This window comes from Gavia stellata, chromosome 5, assembly GCF_030936135.1.
Source record: "Gavia stellata isolate bGavSte3 chromosome 5, bGavSte3.hap2, whole genome shotgun sequence".
NCBI classification, from domain to species: Eukaryota; Metazoa; Chordata; class Aves; order Gaviiformes; family Gaviidae; genus Gavia; species Gavia stellata.
Window position 1 is genome coordinate 54,787,121 of NC_082598.1, and position 27,008 is coordinate 54,814,128.

The window sequence follows — 27,008 nt, forward strand, 5'->3', positions numbered from 1 at the left end:
TGGGCACACTGCTGGCTCATATTCAGCCGGCTGTCGATCAACACCCCCAGGTCCTTTCTGCGGGGGAGCTTTCCAGCCACTCATCCCCAAGCCTGTAGCATTGCCTGGGGTTGTTGTGGCCAAAGTGTAGAACCCGGCACTTGGCCTTATTGAACTTCATCCGGTTGGCCTCAGCCCATCGATCCAGCCTGTCCAGATCCCTCTGCAGAGCCTTCCTACCCTCAAGCAGATCAACACTCCCTCCCAACTTGGTGTCGTCTGCAAACTTGCTGAGGGTGCACTCTATCCCCTCATCCAGATCATCAATAAAGACATTAAACAAGACCGGTCCCAAAACTGAGCCCTGGGGGACTCCGCTTGTGACCGGCCGCCCACTGGATTTCACCCCATTCACCACAACTCTCTGGGCTCGGCCATCCAGCCAGTTTTTTACCCAGCGAAGAGTGTACCTGTCTAAACCACGGGCCGCCAGCTTCTCCAGGAGAATACTGTGGGGAACAGTGTCAAAGGCTTTGCTGAAGTCCAGGTAGACAACATCAACAGCCTTCCCCTCATCCACTAGGCGGGTCACCTGGTCATAGAAGGAGATCAGGTTCATCCCAACATCATCCTGTTGTTCATGTAGGTTTCTAACATCAGTACAGAGGCAATTAAAAATATAGTACTTATGTGCGCCTTTGTGCCAAATTAAATAATATAATGTATGCGAGAAGATTTTCAAGGAGTTGCTATGTCAGGGCTGAGGAGATGTGCTGAGAATTTGGAACTGATGCAAGATATGAAAAAGAAAATTCACAAAGTAGTAGGCACTGGAAGGTCACTTTGACCCAATTTTCCATTTTCTTGCAGGACATCAGCCATGGTCAGTGTTTGGGAGTGCAGAGACAGCATTTAATAACTTCATAATTTCTATAGTCTACAACTCGATTTTCACAGCTGCATTACAAGTGCAGAAACAAACAGTGATCTCATAAGCTGTTCTAAAGGATGTTTTTATGAAAGAATCTTTCATTCTCTTCCCTCCTGCTGAAATTAAACATGCCCTGAAATCCACAGAATGTGCTTGTAAAGGTTTCTTCTCAATTTATATTGCAAACCTCACTGGTAACTTAATACATTGTTTCTAGTTCCCAGTTTTCCTCAAAAACTTGGATTTTAATTAATTTTTTCCTGGATGAATACATCAAGAACACCATCTTTTCATTGTTTTTAATGAGAGATTCTCACAGGCATCACTGCACCACACTTCACAGGTGCTAATGACTTAAAAAAAATTCAGCGTGCTGATTTTGCATATTATGTTCTATAGACATGGCATCTAAAGTCTGACGGCCCAAAGCTCTTCCATATAGTCTCTTGGAGATGGAAGTCCTCTCATGAAGACTCCTCTCCCTTTTGCACTATATCATGAGTAGCATACATACAGGATCTTGCATTCAACTGCAAGAATGGCAGGGCTTTATTTGGATTTTTTTTACAACAGCCCCTTTGTTCTGTTGCAAACTTGTCTTTAATTGAGAGATTGACAAAAATCAAGTCCTCAGCTCCTTCGGAGTTTTCTCTTTCTCTCCTAGAATTAATAAGTACTCAGCCAAAATATCAAAAAGTCTCCCTAGTTTTGCACAGATCTTTTGGATCCACTAAAAACAAGTATAATCATGACAGGCATTCTGTAGTGCCAGGCCTCTTCCTGGCAATTTTTTTGAAAGCAGAACTCTTTAGAAGTCACTGTCCTCAAAATCCTCTCTTGGAGCAGGTAACAGCCTTACCTTTTTGTGTCTTGCGAAGATATATGGGTGTATTTCAATTAGGACATGCAAGTAAACTTGTGAAACCCATGCATTTTACAGATTGCTCTGATTTATCCCAGGAATCCAAGTGGGAAATATGGAATAAAATGTGAAATATCTCTTCCATGATCCCTCAGAGACGGATCAGTAAGAACAGAATTTCACTGCCTTTTCCCCCAGACAAGTAGAGGAAACATTTGGGACACAGTTATAAAGCGAAAGCAAAATTTATTGCTGAGTGAAAGAAATAAAGAGTCCATATTCTTAAATATGAATTTAAACACCACGCTCCCCATTTTCAAACCACCCCCCCACCTCCCCGGTACATCCAGCTTTGCGCCCCAACCCCGCGGCAGGGGCTGCAGAGGGGCTGTGGGGAGGGAGCCTCGGCGGGGCCTGGGCCTTTGGAGGAACTTCGAAGCGGCGGCTGCCGGCCCGCCCAGCGACCGCGGACCCGGGCGCGGCCCTCTCGGCGCCCGTTGCCCCACCGCGTAACCCAGTCTTCGGCCCCGCTCTTCTTCACTAGCTAACAGCCCCGACCGCAAGCCGCAGCCGAAGCGCCCTGCCTTCCACAGAACGTTTAGGGATGGCCAGCGTCGCAGAATCCCCCCCGCCCGCCGCCCCGTCGGTAAAAGCTCAGCCCCTTCCTCCCGGAGGACCCGGACAGGTGTGGGGCGGCGGGAAACCAGAGGAACCGCCTCAGGCGCCCGCAGCGCGAGGGGGGGGGGTGGGATCACCACGCCGCGCGCGCTCGCAGCCGTTACTAACGGTCGGACCCGCACCCCCTCTCCCCGCCATGCCACCCCCCCGGCCCGGCGGGCGGCCCCACCCCAGCCCCTCTAACAAAGGAGGCCCGGGGCCGCGGCGAGGGGCGGGAGCCACCGCTCCCCACGGGGACCCGCCCCTCAGTTCCCTCCTTCCCGGCCGGGGGCGCTGCCGCCGGCCCCGCACCGCCTCCTCTCTCCGTGGCTGCCCGCCCTTCCCCGGTGGCGGCAGCGGGCGGCGGCAGGGTGCCGCCGGGCGGGGTGTCTCCCAAGCGGCCTTGCCCGGATGTGCTACCCTGACTCATAGTCGCGCCGCACGCAGGCTCCGCGCCGCTGCCGCGCCCGCTCCGCGCACACGCCTCCCGCGCTTCCCTCCGCGCCGGCGGCTGTAGCAGCAGCAGCAGGAGGGGAAGGAGGAGGAGGAGGCCGCGGCGGCACCATGGGTAAGTCGCCCCAGCTCCGCGCTGTGTAGCCCCCTGCCGCCGCCCCTCTGCCCCCGGAGGCCGCCCTCCGCTCGTCTCCGGCGGGTGGGGAGAGGCGACTGGTGCAACTTCCTCGTCGGCCGCCTTCCTCCCCTCCGCGCCTCAGCCCCGGAGGAGGGTCGGGGCGGCAGCGGGGCTCCGCCGAGCCCCCCGGGCGCCGCCGTGGCCACTGCCCGGCCCCTGCCCCTGCGGCGCAAAGTTTCCGCGCCTCCTGCGCTGCTGGCGGCCGGCCCCGCCTGCCGGCTCTGCCCCAGCCTGGCGCCTGGTGGTCAGCCCCGTGGTGCTCCCTGACCGGCACTCGCGGTCCGGGGTCTGAATTCAGGCGGGTTAGAGGAAAGATAAATTCCCCGAGTGCGAAGGGAGGCTCAGAGCACGGAGTTATATAAGGCACCCCCAGGACTGTTTGCATAATGGAGACAGTTGGGGTAATACGTTTAGGAGATTATTTTATAATCTCCGTTCATTGTTTGTGGAAGACACGTATTTCTCCAGCTTTTAGAAAGAGCATTACTCATGCCTACAAATGCAGCCATATTACCTCTGCCTGTTTAATCTTAAGATTGTAAATGAAGTAGTTTCACACTGATTGCCACTTGCACCGGAGCGTCCGACAAATGCCATGTGAATCTGGGAAGTGTAGTGTTTGATTTTTCTTTACAAAGTGCTCAGTGAATTTCACTTGCCTTCTCCACCTCTTCCTCTTGCACAAACTACAGCTTTCCCGGTATTAAACAGCCACCGTAAAACAGATTTCCCAGAAATCTGGCTGTAATGTAGATCCCAGAGATGGGTAATGAGTGCCCTCCTCGGGCTGCCAAAGACCCAGCCAGCCTGCCAAATGTGACGGTGGGACCTAGGTTGAAGATCCGGAGGGCAAGGAGCTGTGGTTCGCAACCCAGGTAAGGAGGTAGCAGTTCCTGAATTCGGCTCAGGGGTTTGACATCAGCACTTCCTGTGGCCTTAGGTAACTCAGTAGTTTCTTTGTAGATCTCACACATCTTTCACTTTTAACTAGAAGTTTCCATGGCAAGAAACAGTTGCAGTGCCTCAGTTTTTCTGGTGGTGAAATGAGGACAAATACTTATTTAACTCCTTTAAAGCAATGAAGAACCTTTGGAGAATGGTTCAGATTAGAAGCTGCCAGGGTCAGGCACGAGGAATAACAATCAGATTTTATCAGAATTAGGTGAAACTATAACAACGTAGTGAAGGTCTCTCTTCTCATGTGGGTGGAAAAGACAAGACACTGGGATTTAGTTTGTGTGTTTCCTGTCTCCATTCACAAAGTAGGACTGTTAATCTCATTGTTCGGGTCAAAGTCTAGTTGTAGCTCACTCAGTTTTGGCTTCCAAAAATAAAAACTTCAGGGCATCAGCTAAAAGCTGTTCAGAAAAGCTGGTGCAGAATGAGTGCAGTGCTCCTTTTTAGATGAGACTACGCTTCAGTTACAGGCAAGTTTGTAAACAGTTTGAGAATCTGCTACAGCTTGCTGCGTAAGTAAGAGTAGTTATAACTACTTTCAGGAAGACTGAAATAATTTTCCTGTAGATTCTATCAGCACCTGTCCATAATTGCCCAGAGAGATTGCTTGTGAAAATACAGAGGAACCTTTTTTTTTTTCCCCTTACTTCTTCACATATCGGGGCCTGATTCCACTGCCTTTAAAATCAAAGCAAACTCTAACTAGCCTCTGCAGCAGATCTTGTTGCTCCAAGGAGCAAGTGGCAAAGACTGAAATTGGTTTCACCTTCTCTAGCAACTAATAATGACTGTCCATGTTTAAGATCTATTATTAAGCTCATACAATCAGTACACTAGCTTCCCTCATTCAGCTTATAGTATTCTTTTTGGTAATGCATTGCATAAAAGCTGAAAATCAAGGATGACTTTGTTCTTTCTATAGCTTGTATATCATTCCATAAATCGTGCTCAACAAACAAGCGTTTGTGGCAGAGACTGCAGTAATGTCTTACAGTTAAACATCCGGTCTATTCTGTATTTATGAAGGTTAGTATGGTATCAGCTGGTTTGTATACTAATGATATAAAATGGAAGCCCAAGCAGGTATATTCTAATTCCAATCAAAAGATTTCTGTTGTTAAAAAAGACTTCTTATGTATACATGGATCTGCATTATCTTTACTGTATGGAAATATCTCTGCTGCCACTTGGGTTCCAAGTGTGTATTCCTCTGAAGACATTCTCATGGCAGTTGTTTCCTCCTAGAGGATAGTGATTTCCTGTCATTAATACCAGTTCTTTCCAAAATTATAATTTTTGTTGCTTGCATTTATAGTTTTTGAAGTTGTGTCTGAGTACAGTTTAAACAATTTTCAACTTTTGGCTTCAAGAGGCAAGTTGCCTTAAGTACTCCTGGCAGTAGAGAGCTTTGAATACTTGAGAAGACATGTGCACCACCAGTACTTTACTTCTGTTTTTATAAGAACAAATACAGGTTTTTACTTTTCAGTTACTAATGTAATGCTTCAGTCTCACAACGAATGGACCCTTTCCCCAGTCAATTCTTGGTTTTACCTTCAAAAACACAACTGCTATACTTGTGCAATGGCACTGTATTCAAGAAAATCTTCCTATTTTAGAGCAGCGGCCTGTGGAGGTTATTGTAAGCAGGCTGCAGTTATTCCACAGACATAAATTAATAAAATAAAAATCAGGAACTTGGTTACATGTTGACCACCCAACAGTAATCCATTGGCCCCAAAAGATGGAGAAACACCGCGTATGAGAGTTTGTATCCAGAATGCAAATACAGATGACAATTCTTTTTATGGCATATATCAGTTTGTTTGAAGTGTTGATGTTATGGTCTGTAATAGTGAAAGCTCATAAAAATATTCTTCCATTTTGGGAGTACTGCTTTTGTTAGCAGGAAATGGAAGGCAGCCTCTTCTCTGACGAAGTTTAATACATACTTAGGTGCCTAGTTGGGCAAAAAATTGTGAAAGCAACCTGCTAGACTCTTTTTACAATACCTAGCAGTAATAGCACAATGACAAGATACGTAAGGCACACAGGCTATAACGTAGATGGATTTATTTAAGTACTGTCCGTTTAGCTACACTGTTGTCAGAACAAAGATTGATATTGCCCCTCTCCTCCCAATATACTCAATTTTCTCTCCCAGTTTCCCTGAAGAATTACCACGTGCAACTATGCATGAAGTTTCGGGGTCAGCCTGGTAATTGTTAAACACCAAATCCAAGCTGAACCACAGATCGGGGTATAACAAGCCACTGCTTGTCTTCAGGATGTTGGTTCACGAAATAAAGGAAGCAGGAGGGTGTGAATCTTCAGGCATGGCTGTGTGCAATGTTGCTTTTGGGAAGATGGGAATAAACCTGCCTGCCTTTTATTAAAAAATGTAATCGGTAACCTCAGACATGAGAGGAATGAAAGCTAATGGAAAAAAAGTCTTCCATCTTGAGAGCTCTTTTGCTAGTTTTCTTACAAGAGATGTAAGTCAACCTAATAAACTGCTTGGAAAAGAGATCTATCAATTGCACAAAAAGATATTTTTTAATTCTTTTAAAGTTTTTGCTATAACAATGAGACTTCTAACAACAGCAGCATATTAGTTCTAGCCAACCAGAATACACCAATTTAAGCCAGTCTAACATGTTGTATTAGGATTTCCTAAAAACGAGGCTGATTTTGGCAAAAGTCTTGTCTTTTAAAACACAAACACAAGAAACTGCCCTTAGACTGCATCTCTTTTGCTTCAGTAATGTTCCTCGAAGTGTGCTTCTAAAGCAGCCAGAGAGGTTAGGTTAGTTCTGACTGACATTCCTTGATGAGTACTGTTCCTGTGTTCAGGCCAGTATTTGTGATCTCTTCTTATTACATGAGACTGAAACCAACCAATTTTGTCTTTAGCTTTAGGTTAAAGGCTCCATTCACAAGTATGTTTCCTGAGAACGGAATATTCAGAGGTAGTTTCAGAAGCCTGTGAAGAACATCTGGCTTTCTGTAGCATCAAAATAAAAGTGGAAAGAGAAAGGGCAAAATAACAGCTGAAACCTGAAGGAAACAAAGCAGTGAGAATGGAAATGAAAAAGCTACCAAGACAAGGGACAAGAATAGAAGGGAACAAGAATCCCTTAAGGGAAATGCGTGGAGGGAGAGAAATACTAGAAGTAGAGGCAAGACAGGGATAATAGATGGATGAATGGAACAACAGAGGAGAGAAATAGGAGAGAGAAATGAGGAGCTCTACTGAGTGCTTCTGCCTCCACCTCAAACACCCCCACCCCCAAAAAAAGAAAGGTTAAGAAAATAGTTGGGTTATAAATGTAAATAAAATCAGATATTTTTTACCCTCTTTTTTTGTAGTACCATTTGGCAGCTGCTGACAGTCCTTGAGAAGACTCATTATAATTTTCCATCTTCCTCAAGTAAAGCTGATCTATTTCTGGAAGTTCTGAGAATTTAATTATTTATAAATATTTAAAAAAAGGGATATTAACATAAACTACCATTGGCTCAATAAAGGGGAAAATAATGTCATCACTGTTTGGCAGGAGAGAAAGCTATGGAGATTCATCTATGGCATCTGTCAAGGAGGCTGGTTGTTATCCCTTCTTAACTCTGTCGCAGGATGTAGTTCATGTTTTAAGATGACAAAGGGACATGAGACAGCGACCCAGTTACTTATGTAAGAGAAAATCCACTTTCCAATGTTGACTAGTCCACCTGGGTCTGTTCACATGCTGTGTGATCAAGAAAATGAGCATCCCTGCAGTCTTGATACTGTTGGAGGCATTACATTTCAGATTCTAACTTGTTTCCAGATTAAAATAGATTAGGAACTACATCTAAACTTCTGGAAATTAGGAGTCTTAAAATGTTGATGTGTGTTCTCCAGCTAATGGAGAATTTTTTTTAATGACAGTTTGAATTTTAATTAGACAAGGAGCTTTTCCTAGTAAGGGATTTTATAAGTAGCAGCTTTCACTGCAAGGACAATCTCCCAGGGCCTCTTTTTGTTAAATATGGTTTAGAAAATTGTTTCTATTTACAAATGTCAATACAGTGGCAACCGAACGAAATTTGTTTTGGTAGAGTAAAATGATAGTTAAAAGCCACGGACGTCTGAATGTCAAAGTTCTTTTTACTGCAAAAAATAGCTGATGTGTATTAGAATTTACGTGCACTCCAGATATGCCTAATAGAATTTGTAAACTCTCTGAAACAAATGGCTGTGGTTCAAGGAGCCTCAAAGCTGTGCACACGACCTGGCGACGATGTTTGTTCAGCCTGAGAGTTGTGCGGTTCTAGTTTAGGGAGCTTCGAAGTTGTGCAGAAACCCTGGTGATCTCATACTGTTCTTACGCTGTAGTTCAAGTAGATTGTTGGCAGATACCCAGAAGAATTTGTTGAATCTATAAACCAGATAACTGCTGTTCATTTAACTCCAGATAGAGGACAGAATTTAGCGCAGGATGCTTTGGGACCTGCAAATTACTACAGCATACCTTAACTGTACAAGTATAAGTGTGTGCTGGCAAGGCATGTGTCTTAGAAATATCTCTGACTTGAAGCACTTTCAGATACATCTTCTTCACAAATTCTGATAAGAAATGTCAGGGAATAAACGTGTGTGTGTCTGAAGTAGTTGTAATTCAAAATATGCATAAATTGAGACAGTGTAGATGCCTGTACAAAGTTGTGTTAAAATCTGCAGTTTAAAATAAATTAAGTGCTTATTTCATGCTTTCTGTTTCTAGGTTAGACACAAACCTCTTACAAAAATCACATTTAAAAATCGGGGAAAATAAAAAAAAATCACACTTTTGCAAAGGAAATATTTTAAGTGATCCATTTCAATATTAGGTCCCATTTTCCTCATACTTCATAGCTCTTACAAGCTTACTGCTTCCTAGTCCTCTATTGTAGGAACATCTGAGGCGTAAGTCAATTCTGAGCTTTTTTTAAAACACTGAGCTATTCATTGGGTTAGTGATAGCTCAGGGAGATTCATGAAAGTTAATCAGTGTTTAAGTTCATTAGTTGGTTCCATCCACTGATACTTGCCAGCCTGATGAACACAATAATTTTGACAAAGTATGCAAAATTTTTATATAACTTCAATTTTTTGTTGACCCTTCCTATCAGTTGACTCAGATTTGACAAGTCATTTCAGTATTTGATTAAATACAGTTAAGCAGGTACTTAAATTCACATGGTGAATTTAAGCCTGTGCTCTGCACATGTACTTGGGAATAAGACTGGACAGAGAGATGGAGACTGAGTGAGAAGACCGAGATTCATGGAGGAGAGCAGCTAAGCAGTGCAGGATGGATGACATGATGAGGATTGAACAAAACCTTGGAGAAATTTGTCAGGGCTGCCAATGAGCCTGTGGGGAACAGGCCTGTGTTTGGGAGACCTGGGGAGGTGACAGCTCAGCATCTCCTGGTAGTCTTGAGTTTGCATATCCACTGTCAGCTGCCCATGCATTTTTGTGGCCCTCCTGATACACTAATATGGGAGCATCAGGACACAAAACCTGCAGTTGAAAACCCTATCCTTATCGCATACTTGACCTTTCAGTAAATGTCTTTACCTCTAGAATACACCAGTCCAAAAAAACCCCCAGAATTAACATAATACTCATCGTTCTCTCATCCTATCTTCCATACAGTAGAGGTCTACAGTTGGCAGAGAACTCTGTCATACCCAGCACTTTACAAACTCCATTATTCTCCTTTTTGCCCTTAATTATACCCAGACTGGAAACTAAAATTGCATTGTACTATATGGATTAATTCTGTGACACTGTTTTGTGGGTGGAAGCTGAAAATTCTGCTAGCCTAGCTATTTAACATAAATATCAAAAACTGTAAAATGTGACCACCTGGCAAGCCTTTATGGTCTCTAGGGTGAGTGGAGTGTTTGCCTGGGGAGGTCTGCGTGTTGCTGAGTATGGCTTGCTCTCTGGCAGCTAGGAACTCCTCTTGGGAGTGTATTTAGAAACACTTTCTGTCTTTGATGTTGGACATGACAGTCCAGTGACTTAAATTAATGAGACTATTTTAACATTTCTAGCCTTAAATGCAACCTTACAAGTACGTGTCACTATTTACAGGGCAGGTAGCACACCTGTTCCCTTCTCTTAGCCTTGCTAAGTTCATTCCTATATCCCTTCTCTATGGAGAAATCCCATCGTGCTCATGGTCGACAGCACTCGGTACCCTGCAGGCATAACTTGAGTTCAGTCCTGCCAAATAGCTACTTGTGCTACATGAAGACTTTGGAACGATTTCCTTAAATCAAAATGCTGTTTTATCTTGACAGCAGGAACAAAGCATGGGAAGAGAAAAGGGTTTTAAAACCAAAGCAGGATTGTGCACATCTTTCTTATCTAAATCTTCCCTGTCCACAGAATGTTTAACTTACCTCTCGTGGGTTTCTGGAGGAACTGACTGAAGTCAGCCTTCCGAGTCCAGTGTACTTGGTAATAGCATCTTTGTATCTCTGACCACTTCCTTCAGCAATCTTCCCATGTGCACACTGGAAGTCACTCGATTGCTGGTCATGTTAGGACCCTGTTGTACAAATGCCTAAGACACCCCTCCTGAACTTCAGGGAGCAATTTAAGAGGCAATGCAGTGAGTGAATGTGACCATCAAGAGGAGTGTCAGCAGCAATGAACAGTTAATGAGGTGTTTCCACACCTACCTTTCTCTCTTGGTTTTTTTCCCCCCCCCCCTCTCTCCTAAGTAACTGGTAGCCATTATTTTTCCTCCTTCCTCTCCCATGCTTATGTGTTGAACTGATTTTAGGATCAGGATGTTGTTCTATGGGGGAGGGGAGAAAAGGCCACCCACAACAGAACACTGGTCTGTGAACACATTCATTGTAAAAATGTCTAGTATGATTAAATGAATTTAGAAAAACATTAATAAGCTTTATACAAATACATTTGCTCTCATCCTGCAAAACTTGTTGGGCAGTTCCCTTTCTTACCTGGTTGTCCACAAAACTCAGGGAGAATATACAGACATGCTGGCTTCTGCCATATGGAGGAAAAGGGGAAAAGCAGGGAAATGTTAGAGATTGAGGGAAAGAGATGGAACATGTACATAAGGGATTGCTGGCAGGAACCAAGCAGGTTCAGGGTTTTTTTGGTTTTGTTTTTGTTTTTTTAAACCTTAGCAGTAAAAATTCCATAACCCATTTACAGCAAGATAGTGCTTCAGTCCAATCAAAGATACTGATCAATACATTTACGTGCAGTGGCCAAATTACAGTGTGCGCTTTCCAGGCAAAAAACACACTTCTCTATCTAATGTTACAATGTATTTATTTTCTTCAAATCTTTTCTATTTTACCTAAGAATCCTCTCTTCGCTGTCTCTTTCACAGCCATCCTATTCCTTCAGGCTTCTTTATTTAATTGCACAGTTTTCTATAACATCTTCCTTCTCTCTACCTCCTCCAGTTATCTGTTCTTTTCTGTCTTTCCTCCCATCTCCCACTCTCTCTCCCCTGGCTCTGTCTTTATTAATTATCTGGCAGCTTCTTCCACCATCTACCCTTCCCAGTATCTTTGTCAGGGAAAGAATTGAAAATCTGGTGCTCCACTTTCTAATTTCAAGAGCTGAAGTAATTCTTTTTTTTTTCTTCGGTTAAATATCAGTTATTTACAACCAGTTTAAAATCATGCTTCAGTTTTGCCTAATGTACAATAAGTGAGAATATATGAAAGAATGTATGGCATGGGAAAGAAATTGTGCAGAATTGGGCCCTATTCATGTAAATGCTATTTATACAGCATTATTGTACCCACACAAAGCCCACACTGAGTACCACTGAAGTCATTGGGATCCTGCTTTTCTGACTCAGCTGTAGTAGAGCTTAAACTGTCCTGTTTTGGTGAAACCATGTAAAATGGCATGCATCACCCCATCCTTTCAAGAGGTAGTAATATTGGGTCTCCAGTTTATACAGTTGGGAGAAAAATGGCAGACACTGGACTGATTTTGACCATCAGAAGCACTGTTAAAATGTCTTCTATTCATAGGTATGATGCTGTACTAACACGTAGCATCTGAAGGAACTTGCCAAATGAAGAAATAGCCATATCCTATGATAAAGAAAATGATTTGGTGAACTTGATTTTTCTTAAAAGATTATGGAATTATGTAGTTTATATGATTTTTTATATCAAAGAAGAAACCAATTTAACATGGAGTTCATCGTATTAGAACATCCTCCTGTAAAAGGAATAGTAAGCACAGTGTCATAAGCTATTAATATGCATACAGTGACCTTTGTTCTATCTTGTAGCAGCATAGGGAAAAAGAAAAATTATGTTTTCAGAAATCTGTTTCATAAACTCACTTTGTAGCCATTAGACGATGGCTTTCGATGCTTTCTGATATTCCCAGAAAATGTTAGGAACCCCTCCTTGCAAGACTGCTACACATGCTTCTAATGACCCATATATGAGAGTGTGGACACTTAATGCTCCGAAGGCAGCAGAATGTATCTTCATCCCAGAAATGATCTGAAGTGCTTGTTTGTCTTTATGAAGGCCGTAACTTCTCCCTTTACAAGGAGGGTGAAGGCATCACAGTTCTTTTTTTGGCTGTTGAGAATAAGGTAGAATTTAAGACTTCTTATACAATCTCTGGAGGAGACTGGAAGAGTTCTCTTGTGAACACAAAATTGGAGTTCAGTGCATGTACCCAGTTCAAAACAGATGGCTGGAGGGAGAATTGCCCTAGATAATGGAGCACTTCACGTTAGCAAGGCGTGGCCTGTTTTACTTTTTCTTTTTTTCTTTAAGTTGATATTAAATAGACTTTCTGATAAAAAGCAACAGCTGTGTACTACTGGATTGTTTTAGCCTACGTAGCTCTTCCAGTTCTGAACAGTTTTCTGTACTTCAGTGATCACAACAGCAAGGTGTCACTTGGAAGCCAGCATACTTAGCAACTATTTAAATCAAACTGCTTGCTTTTCTAAACTCTGAAATCATCATCAACAAAACTTGCTGGATTTTTTGAAAGCTGGTTAATAGGCACATTTTACAAAATGACTTAATCTTTGGCAGGTTTTTTGAAACACAGTCTTTTATATTTGACCCCTTTTATGCCTTAAAAAATAAATAGATGAGCCTATTAATTTTTTTTTCCCATTACCAGAAATTTATTTCTTGCAATCAGAAATATGCTGAGGAGCCTGCTTGCAGATGAAGATTAGACTCTGTTTGGGCAGACAGAGGTGTAACTGAGATCAAGGATTAGATATCAAACTTCGAAAATTCCGGAATTCTTGCAAGCTCCTGATTTTTTTCCTTCTTTCTTCTCCCCAGACTCATGTACTTCTTGCAAAAGCAGCCATTGTAAAAATAGAGGCCTCTTCTGATTTTGGAATTAAAATATTTTTGCTTTAACAAGTTTTGTTTTAACACTTAATTGTTGGCCTCTCAAAGAGCAATCAGAATAGGTTTTTGATGGCCACTATGGTTATTGTATTTATGTAATAGTAAAGGATTTTGTACTTCTTAGGCTTTGATCATGTAGGAGTGCGTTGGACTTTGGTGTTATTTTCTAACACCTTCAGAGGGTCAGTGCAGGTTTAGAAGCCAAATTCTGCTTGTTTACATGAACATACTGTTATGCTCTGTATTTGTAGAACTGATTTGTCCCCAGAATTCAGCATATCATTTGAATCTCTTCATTCTAGAGGTTTCTGCTGCTTCATCTAATGCAATCTAAGGGTAACGTAAAACCATCAGACAAGAAAGTCTGGTTGCTTTGACGTGAAAGATCTGCATGCTCCACACAGAGCTTTTAAAGGGGCATTAATTTAATGAAAGTAAAACTTTTTATTCAGTGCTGAGACGTGACTTCTTTAAATTGAATAAAGCAAACTCTATCAAATGACAGGTTTAAGTCTGTGTTGTAGTTTTAAATGATGCTGTACTGCACTGCTTTAAGTGACCTGGTTGCAGAGCATTTGGAAAAGGTAATCTGTGGAAACCAGCTTTGCTGCTGAAGCCTCTGTGTAGTCAGAATATGGCCTCAGTTCCCCACTGCCCTGTATTATGTATAAAGTGACTGCAAATTTGATTTAAGATGGTAATTGGGCCCAAATTGTAGCTTTTATGTTCTGCCCAGGCATAAATGACCATAGAATAATGGGTAATAAAGTGATGGGTAATAAAATGATGCCCATGGCACCTTCATATTTGAGATGGCTTGAAGAAGTCTCATTTTTAAATACTCACAATGGTTTAGTAGAATTAATGGTTTTGAGGTCTGCATACAGTTTTGAGGTCTGCATGCAGTTTTGAGGTCTGCAGTGACTCACAGCTGTGGAAGCCAGAAAAAGCTGCAGATGTTTGGTACATTGGAGAATTTGGAGCACAAGGGAATTAGGAGTTGTATTCTCAAAAGACTAGTCAGTTCAGTGTATCATGATGTCAGACACAGATGAGGAAATCTGACTACTCATGCATTAGAGAGAAAAGGTAGATGTGCAGGCCATGGGTGACAGACAGTTACCGAAAAGATAAGATCATGGAGCTCTATCATTAAAAAAAATCCTCTTCAGAGGGTTCTATAAATATTAATTCATCTAAATAGCCTTTTAAGTGAGAGAATGAAGATAATATTACGTTTAACTACATGAAAAGTTGAAGCAGGGAAGTAAAACCAAACTCAATTTAAACCTCCCCCCATCTGTTTCTTTAAAAAGTGAAAACAACAAGACCAAGACAGTAGATTGTAAAAAGGTGTCTTCCTCTCTACTCCCATTCTTATGCAGGATTTGAAGTTAAACGTATTGCAGAAGGCTGCTATTGTGAAAACTAGATTTTTACCTTGAACTCTGAAACGTGAAAGTAAACAAGTAGCCTAACAAATGAAAGGCACGCTGTGCAAAAGAGATATTGGTTTGATAAATGTGAAAACATTTCCTCCTAAATGTGGTTTTCTAATGTGATACTGTATCATTAAAAGAGATATCAAGATGCAAATTGTCATAATGACAACTAGATTTAAAACCAGCATTTTCAAAGGCCTGTGTTCGGACCACAACTCCTTATTCACCTCAAAATGTAAAGTTTCTGGGTATTTTGATAATTATTTCATTATATACATATCATCTTGTAACAATTAATAGGCTGGGAAGTTCCTAACCACTTGTTTTAATAGGAATGTGGAGAGTATATACTTTTGTAATTCTACTAGTAAACAGTTCACTAAATTGCCATTGTGGTATTTATGTTCCATTTGTGTCAGGTACACTGTCATCTCACAAATTCTGAGATTTTTTTTTTTAACCAGAATTCACATTTTTAATACTTTTCAGAGATAGAAAGAATTCATAATCTTTCCCCACTATTAAAATATTGCTACAGAAAGCAAGCCTCATTCAAGGTCTTTTTGTTTGCCTTTACAACTGAAGACCACAGTGAAAGGGAGTCTACCTTCTCTGTTCTTCAAAGTTGTGCTCAGATCCTTCTGGAATAATATGAAGGACTTACCAAATCAGGATAATTTTGCATCATACTCAACAAGTTGCTTTTTCCCGATAGTAAGACTTAGCCTCCATGACATTTTACAATCACAGTCTGTCTTCGTATATGTGGGAATTCAAGTAGTACCAAAAATACCTATACTGTTGAGCAAATGCAGGACAAGAATCTCACAATAAAAATTAACAGTATGTTAGCAAGAGAAAGGAAATAATTTTATACATACAAAGGAGTCCTCTCTTACCTGTGTTTGAGGATTTTTCTTCTTGAGCCCCAAACCTGCTACACGTTTTGTAGAACAAAAGGGTACTTACCTGTTTGGAAAGAAAAGGAAAAGGAAAAGATTTCTTATGTAAGAGTCAGATAGCAGAAATAGTCAGATCAGGATTTTTCCAACCTGTGCTCTGCTAATTTTTAGTAAGACCAAGCAGTTATGTTTCTGTCACACAGCAAGACTTAGATGTACCTGTAATAAGCATGTCCTACTTGGAGGCACTGTAATAAGCCCTGTGGTAGAAACAGTGAAGGTGTTTTGTGCTGAAATTTGAACAGATTCATGGAATCATAGAAGGAATACGGAATTGTTGTTTGGAAGGATTTTGAAGCAGGACTGTTGCCAACAGTAGAACCAGGTCAGCTATGACTTTGTCTAGCTACTACTTGAAGCCTCTGTAGTCTTTGTAACATCCCTTCAGGTAGCTGCAGGCCCCACTTAGCCTCCTCTTTACCAGACTAAAGAAGCCCCCAACCTCCCCTTACATGACATGTGCTGTGTGCACATGCCCATCTTGGTAGCCCTGTCCTAGACTCTCCAGTTTTTCAGTATCCTTCTTGATCTGGGACACTCAGAACCAGACAAAGAATTTTGAGACACACAAATCCTTATCAGGCATCAAACAAAGCCTTGATCTGCTGGCTGCACTCCTAATGTAACCAATATACAGTTTGCTTTATTTACCTTGAGAGCATGCTGCTGCCTCTTGTTTTACTTGGCTTCCACTGTAACCCCCAGGTCTTTTCAACAGTTTGTTCCCAGCCTGCATTGATGCTTGGGGTTATTCTGCCTTAGCTGCAGAACTTGGCTCTTACCCTTCTTGAACTTCAGGAGACTTCTGTTGATCCAGTCCCCAAATTTCCGAAAGGTGCCTCTGGATTGCTATTTGGTATGCCAGCTGTTCCCCCAAATTTAGTGTTGTCTGCAAAAGATTACAAATGCATGTCTACCTTCAGTCTATACTGGTTTCAAACACAAACTGCATACTCAAAAGCTGCAGTTTAACCAGTCCATATATGGCTGTGTAGACTCACATTTGACTTCTTGATACCAAGTAAAGCAATAATAAACACTTCATGTCCGTGACTCTAGGAAAACTAAATTAAAGTCTGTATACCTGAAAAAACGTCTGGGAGTGTTTGTTAGACGAGCATTTGTAGTTGCAAGTGAACATGAGTTACTGGCAATCATTTAATGCAAGTGAATAGAGGATGGCAAACCTTAATTTGTATACACCCAACAGACTTAATTGTGCAGAATCACACTGATGATGAAATATGGATTCTCAGGTGTAGCCTAAATGGGATTTCAGCTTTTTCTGTGCTGCATTACTTAGCTGATGAGAAATGCTTTGAGATGGACTTGCAGGAGCAGTTAATGGGAAACCATTGGGTCCAGATCTCCCAGTCATTCTTGTGAGAGCCCTACTGAGCATGCCATAGCTCCCATCTTGTCTACATGCCAGTTTCCTTTCCAGCTAAGCAGAGGACAGTGCATACCTAGAGCTTTCTCTGACATGGAATATGATGAGCCAGAACTCATACTTAGAAGCTCTCCCAAGTCCCCCGGTTTAGTCATAGCCACAATCTGTCTGTCATGGTCCCTACGTAAATTAGGTTTGTTTATTCCAGCACATTGTGCTTTTACTTGTCTATTACTATTTTTAAATTTTTTTTTTCAGCTTTGGTAATAAATTTTTGTCAACCTGGAGCAAAAGGAAGCTTTTCCAAGGTAGATGAGTCTACGCTAGCAGAGTTACTCAGTAGCATCTGCTGCTATTTTTATCCCTGTAGAGCACCTATGGTGTAGACCTGAAACAGGACAATCAGAACTTACGCTCAACTAGATCAGAGAATAATTCCTTTTGACAGAGGCATTTAATACTTCTCTAGTGGGACATAACTGTACTGATTTTTAAGGGATTATCACAGTGGATCCCACTCACGGGGAAGACAAGTATAAAAGCGTGGCAATGCACAGACATGAATTTCCTGGGATATTTTAGATTCTTCAGTGCTAGTAGAGTTTGTTAGTTCTCTCCCTCTGGGCTTTCCTGTAATCTTTTCCTTACAGGAGTCCAGCTCTGATTACACATGGAAAGTGCTGACATAAAATAGGGGAGTGCTTAGTCTGAGAAGGCCCTATGTCTGGATGAGATATAGAAGGAGCTATGCATGTCCTGTCATCTGCTGGATTTATAGGGGATTCGAAATTACCAACAGTTACCAAACTACTACTCATTGTGCCTAGCTGCCTATTTCAATGGGACATGAGGAAGGAGAAAGACTTCTTTTTATCTTGTGCTTATAGCTGAAACATTAGCAATTTTCCTGATAAGTATTGCTTTAAGGATCAATTGCTGTCCTAATTAATTAATATTACCTCAATAACATTCCATATGAGGCTTTTGTGTGTTAATAAAATGGAGAGGAAGGATATTAAACCTGATCATGTTTTTTAAAAATTTTATTCTAATATGCAGCTTCTGGAAGTAAATGGAATATGGCCAGCAACAAAGCTGCACTAATCTGTGCCTGCTGATACAGAAGCATCCTGTTTTTTTCCCTCATTTCATTAAAACCTCAGCATATCAACAGTAGTTAAAATTGACAGCAGCTTTTGGCTTGTGCATAATCCACACATTCATTCCATGAAATGTGTCTCTAAGCTTTCCCTCTGTAACATGTGATAACTTCTGAACTATTCTTTTCTCCGCTTCCCCTTCCTTCCACTTTCAAGGGACCAATTATAATTGAGAAAATAAAGTTTTAGAAAAAACATAGTTGGAAAACTTAATAGGAGAGATTCTTGCCTCAACTGTGGTCCCTTTGTGGCTGGCATCTGTGGGAGTTATATATGCTGACCCAGAGGAATTTCCTTGGCTTAAACACTATTAACACATGATATAGAGAGGACTGTGCTGTTCCTTAATGGTGGTGCAAGATGCCTAGTGAAGGATGGGCTAGGGCACATTGTTGGAGTTTTACAGACTATTGACAGACTGTTGCAAGGATTCTTAGTGTCTCTTGACTGTCAAGCAGTCCATAAATAACTCCTCAGTGCACTCAGTTTTGCTAAAGGCTGCAGCATTCTTGTTACATGCAGGAGCTGGTCAGGAAATCACCTCTCAGAAAGTCACGCTGGGTTTTGACTTCTGTTCTCTGCATCTCTGCCTTCTGAAGTATCACGGCACCTTTCATCCCTAATGGTAAAAGGACTGGCAGTTGATCAGTAAGTAGCTCAATCCTTCTAAGAGTCTGTCTGTGTTGGGTAGTTTACTGACATTATAGACCAGTGTAACAGCACAGCTGCAGTTAACAGAGATAGAATTCCCTGATACAACGATTGAACGTGACATAAAATAAAAAACATGAATATCCTGAAATACTTACTGACTTACTGCAGTGGAAGTTTCTCTGTAGACGCGTGGTTAGGGACAGACTGCCTTACAGATATGCTCTGGATCTTAGGTGCTGGTTCCCAGTGTGGCATTAAGAAACTTGAGCCAGGAGCTTTGGCTCTCTAAATAAACAGTGCCTGGAGAGTTCAGAGTAGGATCAACTACCAAGCTCAGCAGGAAACCACCCATAGTTAATATGCATACCATTTTCTGATCAGCACAATTTCTGCCTTGAGCCCAGGGCCTGGAATTATTTCTGAGCGGTGGATGCCTGCACCTTTTCTATGAAATTCTGAACGTTCATTCCTCCTTCTTTTCAAATGTGAATGGAGGAGGAGGCACAACTGGGTTACCACCTTCACCTGCCTTGGGACAGGCACACGTTTATGCAGGAAGAATAGTCCAGGCTTTTTCTCGGCCTGAAATTGAAGCTGTGCCCTCAAACAGACCAGAAAACCAGGCCTAATAGTGGTATGCATTCATAGCCTATTAGTCAAGGCATGTTTTTTAAAAGGTGGAGGTGTTTAGTTCCAGCACTTTTTCCTGTGACTGCTCATTTGTTTTATGCAATGACTGCTTAATATAAAATATATCTCAACAGAAGAGGTAGAAGGTGTTTCAGTCCTCACATGAAAAATATAAAAATCTGATTTATGTTTCTGGGAAATTGTGTTTAAATCCTTTCAGGTAGAGGACAGTATTTGGTTTATTTTCATGTTTAGGCTAATGTGCAAAAGGCACTTTCACGTTTTTGCCATCTACTTTCTGTTGGATGGTGGTGCCTTTCTCCAAGAATTCCTATGCTGCCTGTGTGTAGCAGGCACATTCGAAGAATGGCCAAGAAAAGTCACTCCTTCAGAAATCCCAATAAGGCTAATACATGAATTTGATTATTAAGCTGCGTGAGAGGACTAGGAGAGTTCTGGATTTGGGCTTAACCTGAATGCATGTGGAACTTCAAAGGAAAAAAGGTTAAATTTCTCCAGAATTTGGTGCCAGGTGAACGGGACCATGGGAGGTAGGCTTCCTAGAGTCATCTCTGTGTATAAACCTGATTTTTTTTTTTTTTTCCTCCCCTGTGATTTAAGGGTTAGTTGAGATCTACTTGGTCATCAGAGGGGTAAATGTCTCTGAGAGTACAGTGGACATTCTTGATTTGAGTGCCATAACATTTGCAACTGTATCCAGTTGTCACCGAACCTTGCATCCCTTGTGAAACACATCCCAAGGACTTGTTTGGCCTCCCCATCTGCTGTTAGCTCTGCCCCTTCATTCTTGAGACCTGCACATTGAGTGCAGAGCCTGACTCCTTTCAGTTTCTGTCAATATGACTCTCTACTTAGTCTGAGACGTGGTTATTAAGCAGTGAAAGCAAAGCACTCCTCCACTTCGCAACACACTTAAATCCTGCTTGTGGGAGGAAACAAATGACTTGCAATTTAATGTAACAAGTGGCATTTTGCAGAAATCTTTTGTCTTTTAAAAATATATTTCTTTTTGAAAAACAACATTATAATCTCGGTTGCCTTTTTTATTGTACTTTCTACAAATACATGTGTCTTGGGAGCATTTTGCTTGTTTTTGAGATGTTGTCCAAACACAGCTGATTGCAGAATGGGGGATTAATAGTTTAATTAAGAGTCATGAGATTTAAGACACATAAAGTAGCCTTTTCTTTTGGAGAGTTTTTCCCAATTTGCACTGTCAGATTTTCTCTCTCCAAAAACATATTTTCAGTAGATATATATTGAATCTTCTCACTCGTTCAAATGTTCATCGTAGTAGTTTGAAGTAATACTTGAGGCCTATAACGTCTGGATTATAATTTACCCAGCTGTGCGTGCATACTGTAATGTGCTGCCTCAGAACATCAGTACCATGTTTACTGCACTGTCACTGTTGTGTAATTTTTACTAAATAAAGCTCTTGAATACTGTGCAGAAGTTAATGATCACTTATAACTGCAGCAGTCATGCAGAATACTAGTGGGTTTTGTGGACACTTTCTTTAAAATACAGTTATATTAAGTATTTTGTGCACCATTTTGATTTGGCTATGTGATTACGCACTTTTATGTCAGTCTTACATGAAAACTCAGTTGAATCCTTTTCCTCTAGAGAGAATCTGAGCTGATCCTATCACTGCAGTGTTTTTATTGATGCTCTACATCCAATGCATTCTTAAGTGAGAACAAATAACTGCATTAATAGGTAAATATTTATCACTGGAGTGATTAATCACAGATGTCTACTAATCTTAGTAAGACCAAGTTTAAGGCAGTACCTGATACCTTTAAAAACAAACTCTAGAGTACATTTTGGCCCTAAAAGGTTATAGACAAATGATACTAACAACGCAATCTTCAATTTACAACATGTGGGCACCACAATCTGCCTACAAAGTGTATATTGTTGATTTGGGGCCATCTTAGCAATTTGTGCTAAACTGCTAAATTGAAGGACTGGTGCCATCAGACAATCTCACCAGCCAAGAAGCAGTGCTTTACAGGATTGACTTAATTTCCTTTGTATCCTTCATTGACATAAGAGAAAATGAAAAGCCTTTTTCTCCAAGGCACGAGGAGACTGTCACACTTCTATCAGCCCTTCTGTGATTAAAGGAAATTTTTGAATTACAGGTTTTATGCAATAGTCTTTCCCTCCCTTCCTTCCTTGGGACAAAAATGTTTTGCCGAGAGTAATTTTAGTAGGAGAATACAGGCAAACAAGTACTTACCACCATATGAATTTTTAATTGTCAGATGTTTGTAAATAAAGGGGTTTAGAGTCACCTATTAGATTTGCAACCGTTCTGTTTCTAACAAACTTTCACTGAAAACCAAACAATAGCACAAATGGCAGGTCACTTCCATTATGAACTTGTTTGCACATGCTCATCAAATTCAAACAGTATATTTTCAGGGTTGAAAGCTTTCATGCATCGTTTGTAATTATCGTGTAGCTTGTAATTAAAAGTAGTGATTTTTTTTGTAATTTTGGGGAAAATTAAATAAAAACAAAAGCAAATTTTGAAAGTTCTCTGGAGAACAGCATAAACCACCATTAAGACTTCAAATCTAAGGAATATGTTTCCTTTGGGACATCACTGTGAAGTCCCCCAGTCTGACAAGGTGCAGAGGCTGCAACTCTCAACCTTCTGCTGGGATAGAAAATTGGGGGAAAATTGCATGCTTCCATAAAAAGATAACTGCAGGGACAAGTATAGTAGATCAGCTGTTTTAGAATATGTGTCTTGTTGTTAAGAAGGAAAATGGAACTTGCATGACTATTGTTGCATAACAGAATGTCTTACATCTTTTTAATTAGGAACAGTTAAGCTGATTTCATGTATGACTTTTTTTTCATTTGTTTGCAAGCTTTATTTTACCAGTGATAGATGTATTATTTTATATCTCTATATAAAATGTAAAAGAATAGAATACAAAGTGACTTTTATAATTATATCAGGGTAAATATTTACTCTCCTTGCTGAGGTTTCATTGAAGAGCATTGTGCAAGCCCTCAGTCTTTCAATGTCTAGTGTTACATTCTGTGTCAGGCATCAGAGGTTTCTCACAGAGCTAACATGCTAAGGAAGTATATCAGCACAGGACACCATGGTAGTAACTGCCACAGAGAAACTCAAGTACATAGCTGGAGCAGGAGAAAATTGTTTGCTCAGTGCTCTGATCAGCCTTGAATTTAAAACTAGCTGCTTGAAGATCCAGCAAACAAAACAATTTCTTAGCTTGGAGAAGGACTGGGAAATTCAAGCCTCTGTATTTTAAGAATTTTTAAAGGGCTTACCGTTCAGAAAGATGCTCAAGGTCCAGACTTCTTTCTAGAAAGGTATGCATTTGCAGGCAGGTGCAACAATTTGTGTCCCATAATCACATGCAAAAAAGACAGTAGCAAAACAAAGAAAAGTTATCAAGTGGTAAAAATTTAGGATTTCAGACCAGGAGTACAAAAGCTTATTACATAAATTGTTAATTTTCAATGACAACTTCATTTAATCTGCCAAGATACCTTTAAAAATGCAGCACTAAATGAGTAATTCTAGAACATGTGGAAACATCATTATGTTCTGTTACTAGGTCTTCTATAGCCTTTCCTTAAAGCTTCACAGTTTTTCCTAGATTAGTCGCTATTTTTCCACTGCTCAGACCTATTTTATTTTCTGTAGTAGATTGCTCTTTGGTTCCTAATCATACATGTTACGGCTTTGAAGGTTGGAGTAGCTAGTTTTAATTAAGTCCACAGCCAAGAGTTGAGAAAGAATCTCAAAGCAAAGATATTTCTAGTCAAAACCTTTCCAAAACTCCATTTTGTTGAATTGCCCACAAATTAATTAAAACAACAATAAAAATAGTCTATATTTTTACAGTTTTATTCCCTTTAGTATCTCATTGCGTGTTAGGACCTCCAAGTGTTTATGCACACATGGAAGACAAAAATAGATAAATACTCCAGTAAGAATGAAAAAGTTACTCACAGATAAGTAGTGACAGAATCAGGCCCTTATCTGTCTTCTGAGTGCTTATCCTACAGAGATAGAAGGTACAAATTAATCCTATTAATTTACGGATTTTATACTTGATTCCGTTAAAAGGTGTTGAGGGATCAACATAAGGAGGGAGTGTTACTGAACCACTTCTTACAACTGAAACAGCATTTTTGTCTCACTGTGTATTTCTCGCATCCCGGACAATTGGTCCTCTAGCTGAGAGTCTGGTGAAGTGTTCTGTATTGTTTTACTTGTCTCTTTTGACTCAATATAGTGCAGAAGTGGATCACCTAGGTTACTTCTGCCAGTCTTGCAACATTGTGAATCCTCCCTGATAATTTGGCTATTACTATGATTATTTTAGTAGCTGTTTTGCATTGAAGGCTATAGACCAGGCTAAGCAATTCAGTGCTCTGTGCTTATGGTGTATACAACCTTATCAGATAGACTCGTAGCATCACACAAAAAATTTAGCTGTTAGGGACATCAGAGGTCACCTAATAACAGCCTCCTGTGCCAAGCTGGGCTAACTTTGAAGCTAGATCAGGTCAATCAGAATTTTTTTTTTAATTGGGGGTGGGGTTTTTTTGGCAAACCAATTTTAGTTTTCCAAGGCAAATTTGAATGTAAATTACAGTGTGGGATTTATTTTCTCTATTAAATACATATATTTTAGCACAGTGCCTAGAGAATAAATCTATAACTGATTTTGGCACTAAAACATATACACTTAATATATACTGAGCGTAGCGTAGCATCCATCTGTTGCTGAAATCTCTCATTGCTCAGAGTGGTTCTTGAGATTTGTTTCCCCTGTGAAGATTTCTGTCACTGAACGTTTCTTTAACTTGCTGTCTACTGTGACTTTAATTCCCTGTACCTACTCCCATTCCGTTGGCCCTGAGCACGCTGAGCAGATTCTATGTTTGCCATTTTAGAACAACTATGCACCAGGTTTTCACTTTCACTTTGTATTTGCCTAATAAGGAGCTTGGAGCAGCAGTAGATTGAACAATCCTAAATGTTAGAAAAAATACATAAACCCAAGCAACAACCCAAAGCAAAACCTCAGCAGTTTACTTTCAAGGTTAGTTTCAAGTTTACATGCAAGTAAACTTGTTAGAACCTAGCCATCTGTACACTATTAGGTGCATATTTGACAAAAAAAAAAAGGTAAATAAAAAAAGCTGTCAAATGACTCTTGAACATTCAAATGGCTCAAAGGCTCTTTATGTGGTAATGTTGGCACAGCTCCTAAGTGACCAGATGGAATTTTATTAACACTCAACAGGACAAGGGCTGAGATTTTGTTTCTTAACTTGCTATATTTGAAATGCTTGTAGAGAATGTGTCAGAAAGCTTGGTATTTTTTCCTACTACGCAAAATTACACATATACCTTCCATTAATGCGAAGATGTTGACTGCTTCAGAGGTTGTCATTTCTGTAAGGTGGGTAAGAAAAGAGATATGAAATGTGTGGTAATTGAAATACCACAACTTTTTAGTGAATTTTAAAAAGGTGGATTTATATACACCATGGTCATATTAAAAGCAGAATTTAGAAACACGCTTTTTAATAAACAATCTTAAAGAATGTATTGTTATAATAGAGAACAAAAAATATCTAAGTATTGAAATAACCTTTATTTCTGACATCAGTAACCACTGATAGTAGTGATGTCAGATTTCCATTTAAGGACTCTGGTAAACATACAAAACCATGTGAATCCTCCTTTTCTGGCATCATCATGGGTTTATTGTCAGTAAGAAATATCTGAAGACTGAAAATCTCCATTGTCCCTGGTAAATCGCAGGATGACCTTCAAACCAGACAGCTTAAGAAGCAAAGAAACAAAATCTGTAACACACTGTGGACTCATGGTTTGCCCTGTGCCTTTTAAGTGCTTCCTTTCCATATTCAAGGTTTTCAGGGAGCTCATGATAGCTAGAAACATACTGTGTTACAGATTAGTATTTCGTAACATCTGACTTACCTGAGACTTCATGAAGAACACTGATGTGACATACAATTGGGGTTAGCAATACTAATTTTGAGCCTGGGTATCTTATTCAGGCAAAAGTCTCACTGTTGCTGGTGAAAGATGAGCCTGAGGGCTTTGTACAGAATCAGATCCCGTATTTGTTCAATAACTCAAACTGGTAGCTTAAGTATAGTTATGACAGATATTGTACTGTAGACTTACATTGTATAATTTATATGTCCTTATCTTGCATAGTGTGGGCCAAAGACCAGATCCAGAGCTTGTTGAAGTCAATGAGAGTTTTTCTCAGCTTCTTCTTAAGTACTGTTACCAGTCCTGGAACTTTGTGTCCTCACCCTTGTATTGCTTGATTTTTCATTTATTTATTTATTTATGTATTTATTTTATTTTTATTAAAGCCCCAGTTTATACCCTTCACGTAGGAGCAGATGATAGGCCCGGTCTCATTACCAGAGGAAAAAGTAATTTTAACTTGTTTATTGAAAAAGCTAACAGATTAACCTTATTATATAGATTAGGAATTTATACTTCAAATCTAAATCATTATCCTGCATTATAGCATCCTGCAAATGTCCATTCAGACTCACTTCTGGCATTACATATGTTATTTTGTTGCTTAACAAGCCGTATTTCGTACACAACTTGGAAAAAGTGTAGAGAATTGGGAGCCCCATTAAATTATGCAAAGAAAAAAAAATGGTGTTTGTTCTAATAATATATATATTTTAAATCAGTGTTTGTTCTAATATAGTAAGGGAAATAATTTAATGGAAAATTCAAAAACATTTTAGGAAAGTGTTTTCCTTTTACTTGTTCATGTAATGTCTAGATTAGCATTTGCCATCTGTAATCAGTTAACTTGAATCACATTAGGATCAAGATCTTTAGAGTAGGTACGGTCAGAAAAGGTGATACGCAGTAGCATAGGCGAAGATTATCCCAAAGAAAAGATTAAGGTGAGAGAGCTAACAGTTTTAAATGTGCTGTTTCTAGACTGTACTATTTCTGTAGATTAATTTTCTTCTGTTTGTTTTCTATCACCTGTTCTCTGTTCTTGCTGTCTTGACTTGACAAAGTGTCTCTTGCTTGCTAGATGAAAAATGCTTCAGGCAGAAAGCATCTGGAGGGCAGAAGAGGTAGGGAAGAGAAAGAGGACAAAAGAACATAATTAAACTGCAAACACGAATGAAAAAAAGAGCCAGTAAGGATATACAAGCCCTGCTAGTTGCATGTGTGTGTACACGCACACATAAGCTTTTCTTTTCTATACTCCTGCTCTGT

General features: G+C 40.4%; 1 protein-coding gene across 3 annotated transcripts in view; it reads left to right on the plus strand.

Annotated features, from left to right (window-relative positions):
* Positions 1-2,985: 2,985 nt before the first annotated feature.
* The window catches only part of RAP1GDS1 (Rap1 GTPase-GDP dissociation stimulator 1), a 101,829-nt gene continuing 77,806 nt past the window's right edge, over positions 2,986-27,008 (plus strand). For all 3 annotated transcript variants that reach the window (XM_059817512.1, XM_059817514.1, XM_059817515.1), the window contains exon 1: positions 2,986-2,997. In XM_059817512.1, the coding sequence (XP_059673495.1) occupies positions 2,994-2,997 (4 nt within the window). In that variant the 5' untranslated portion in view covers positions 2,986-2,993. The remainder of the gene's footprint in view (positions 2,998-27,008) is intronic.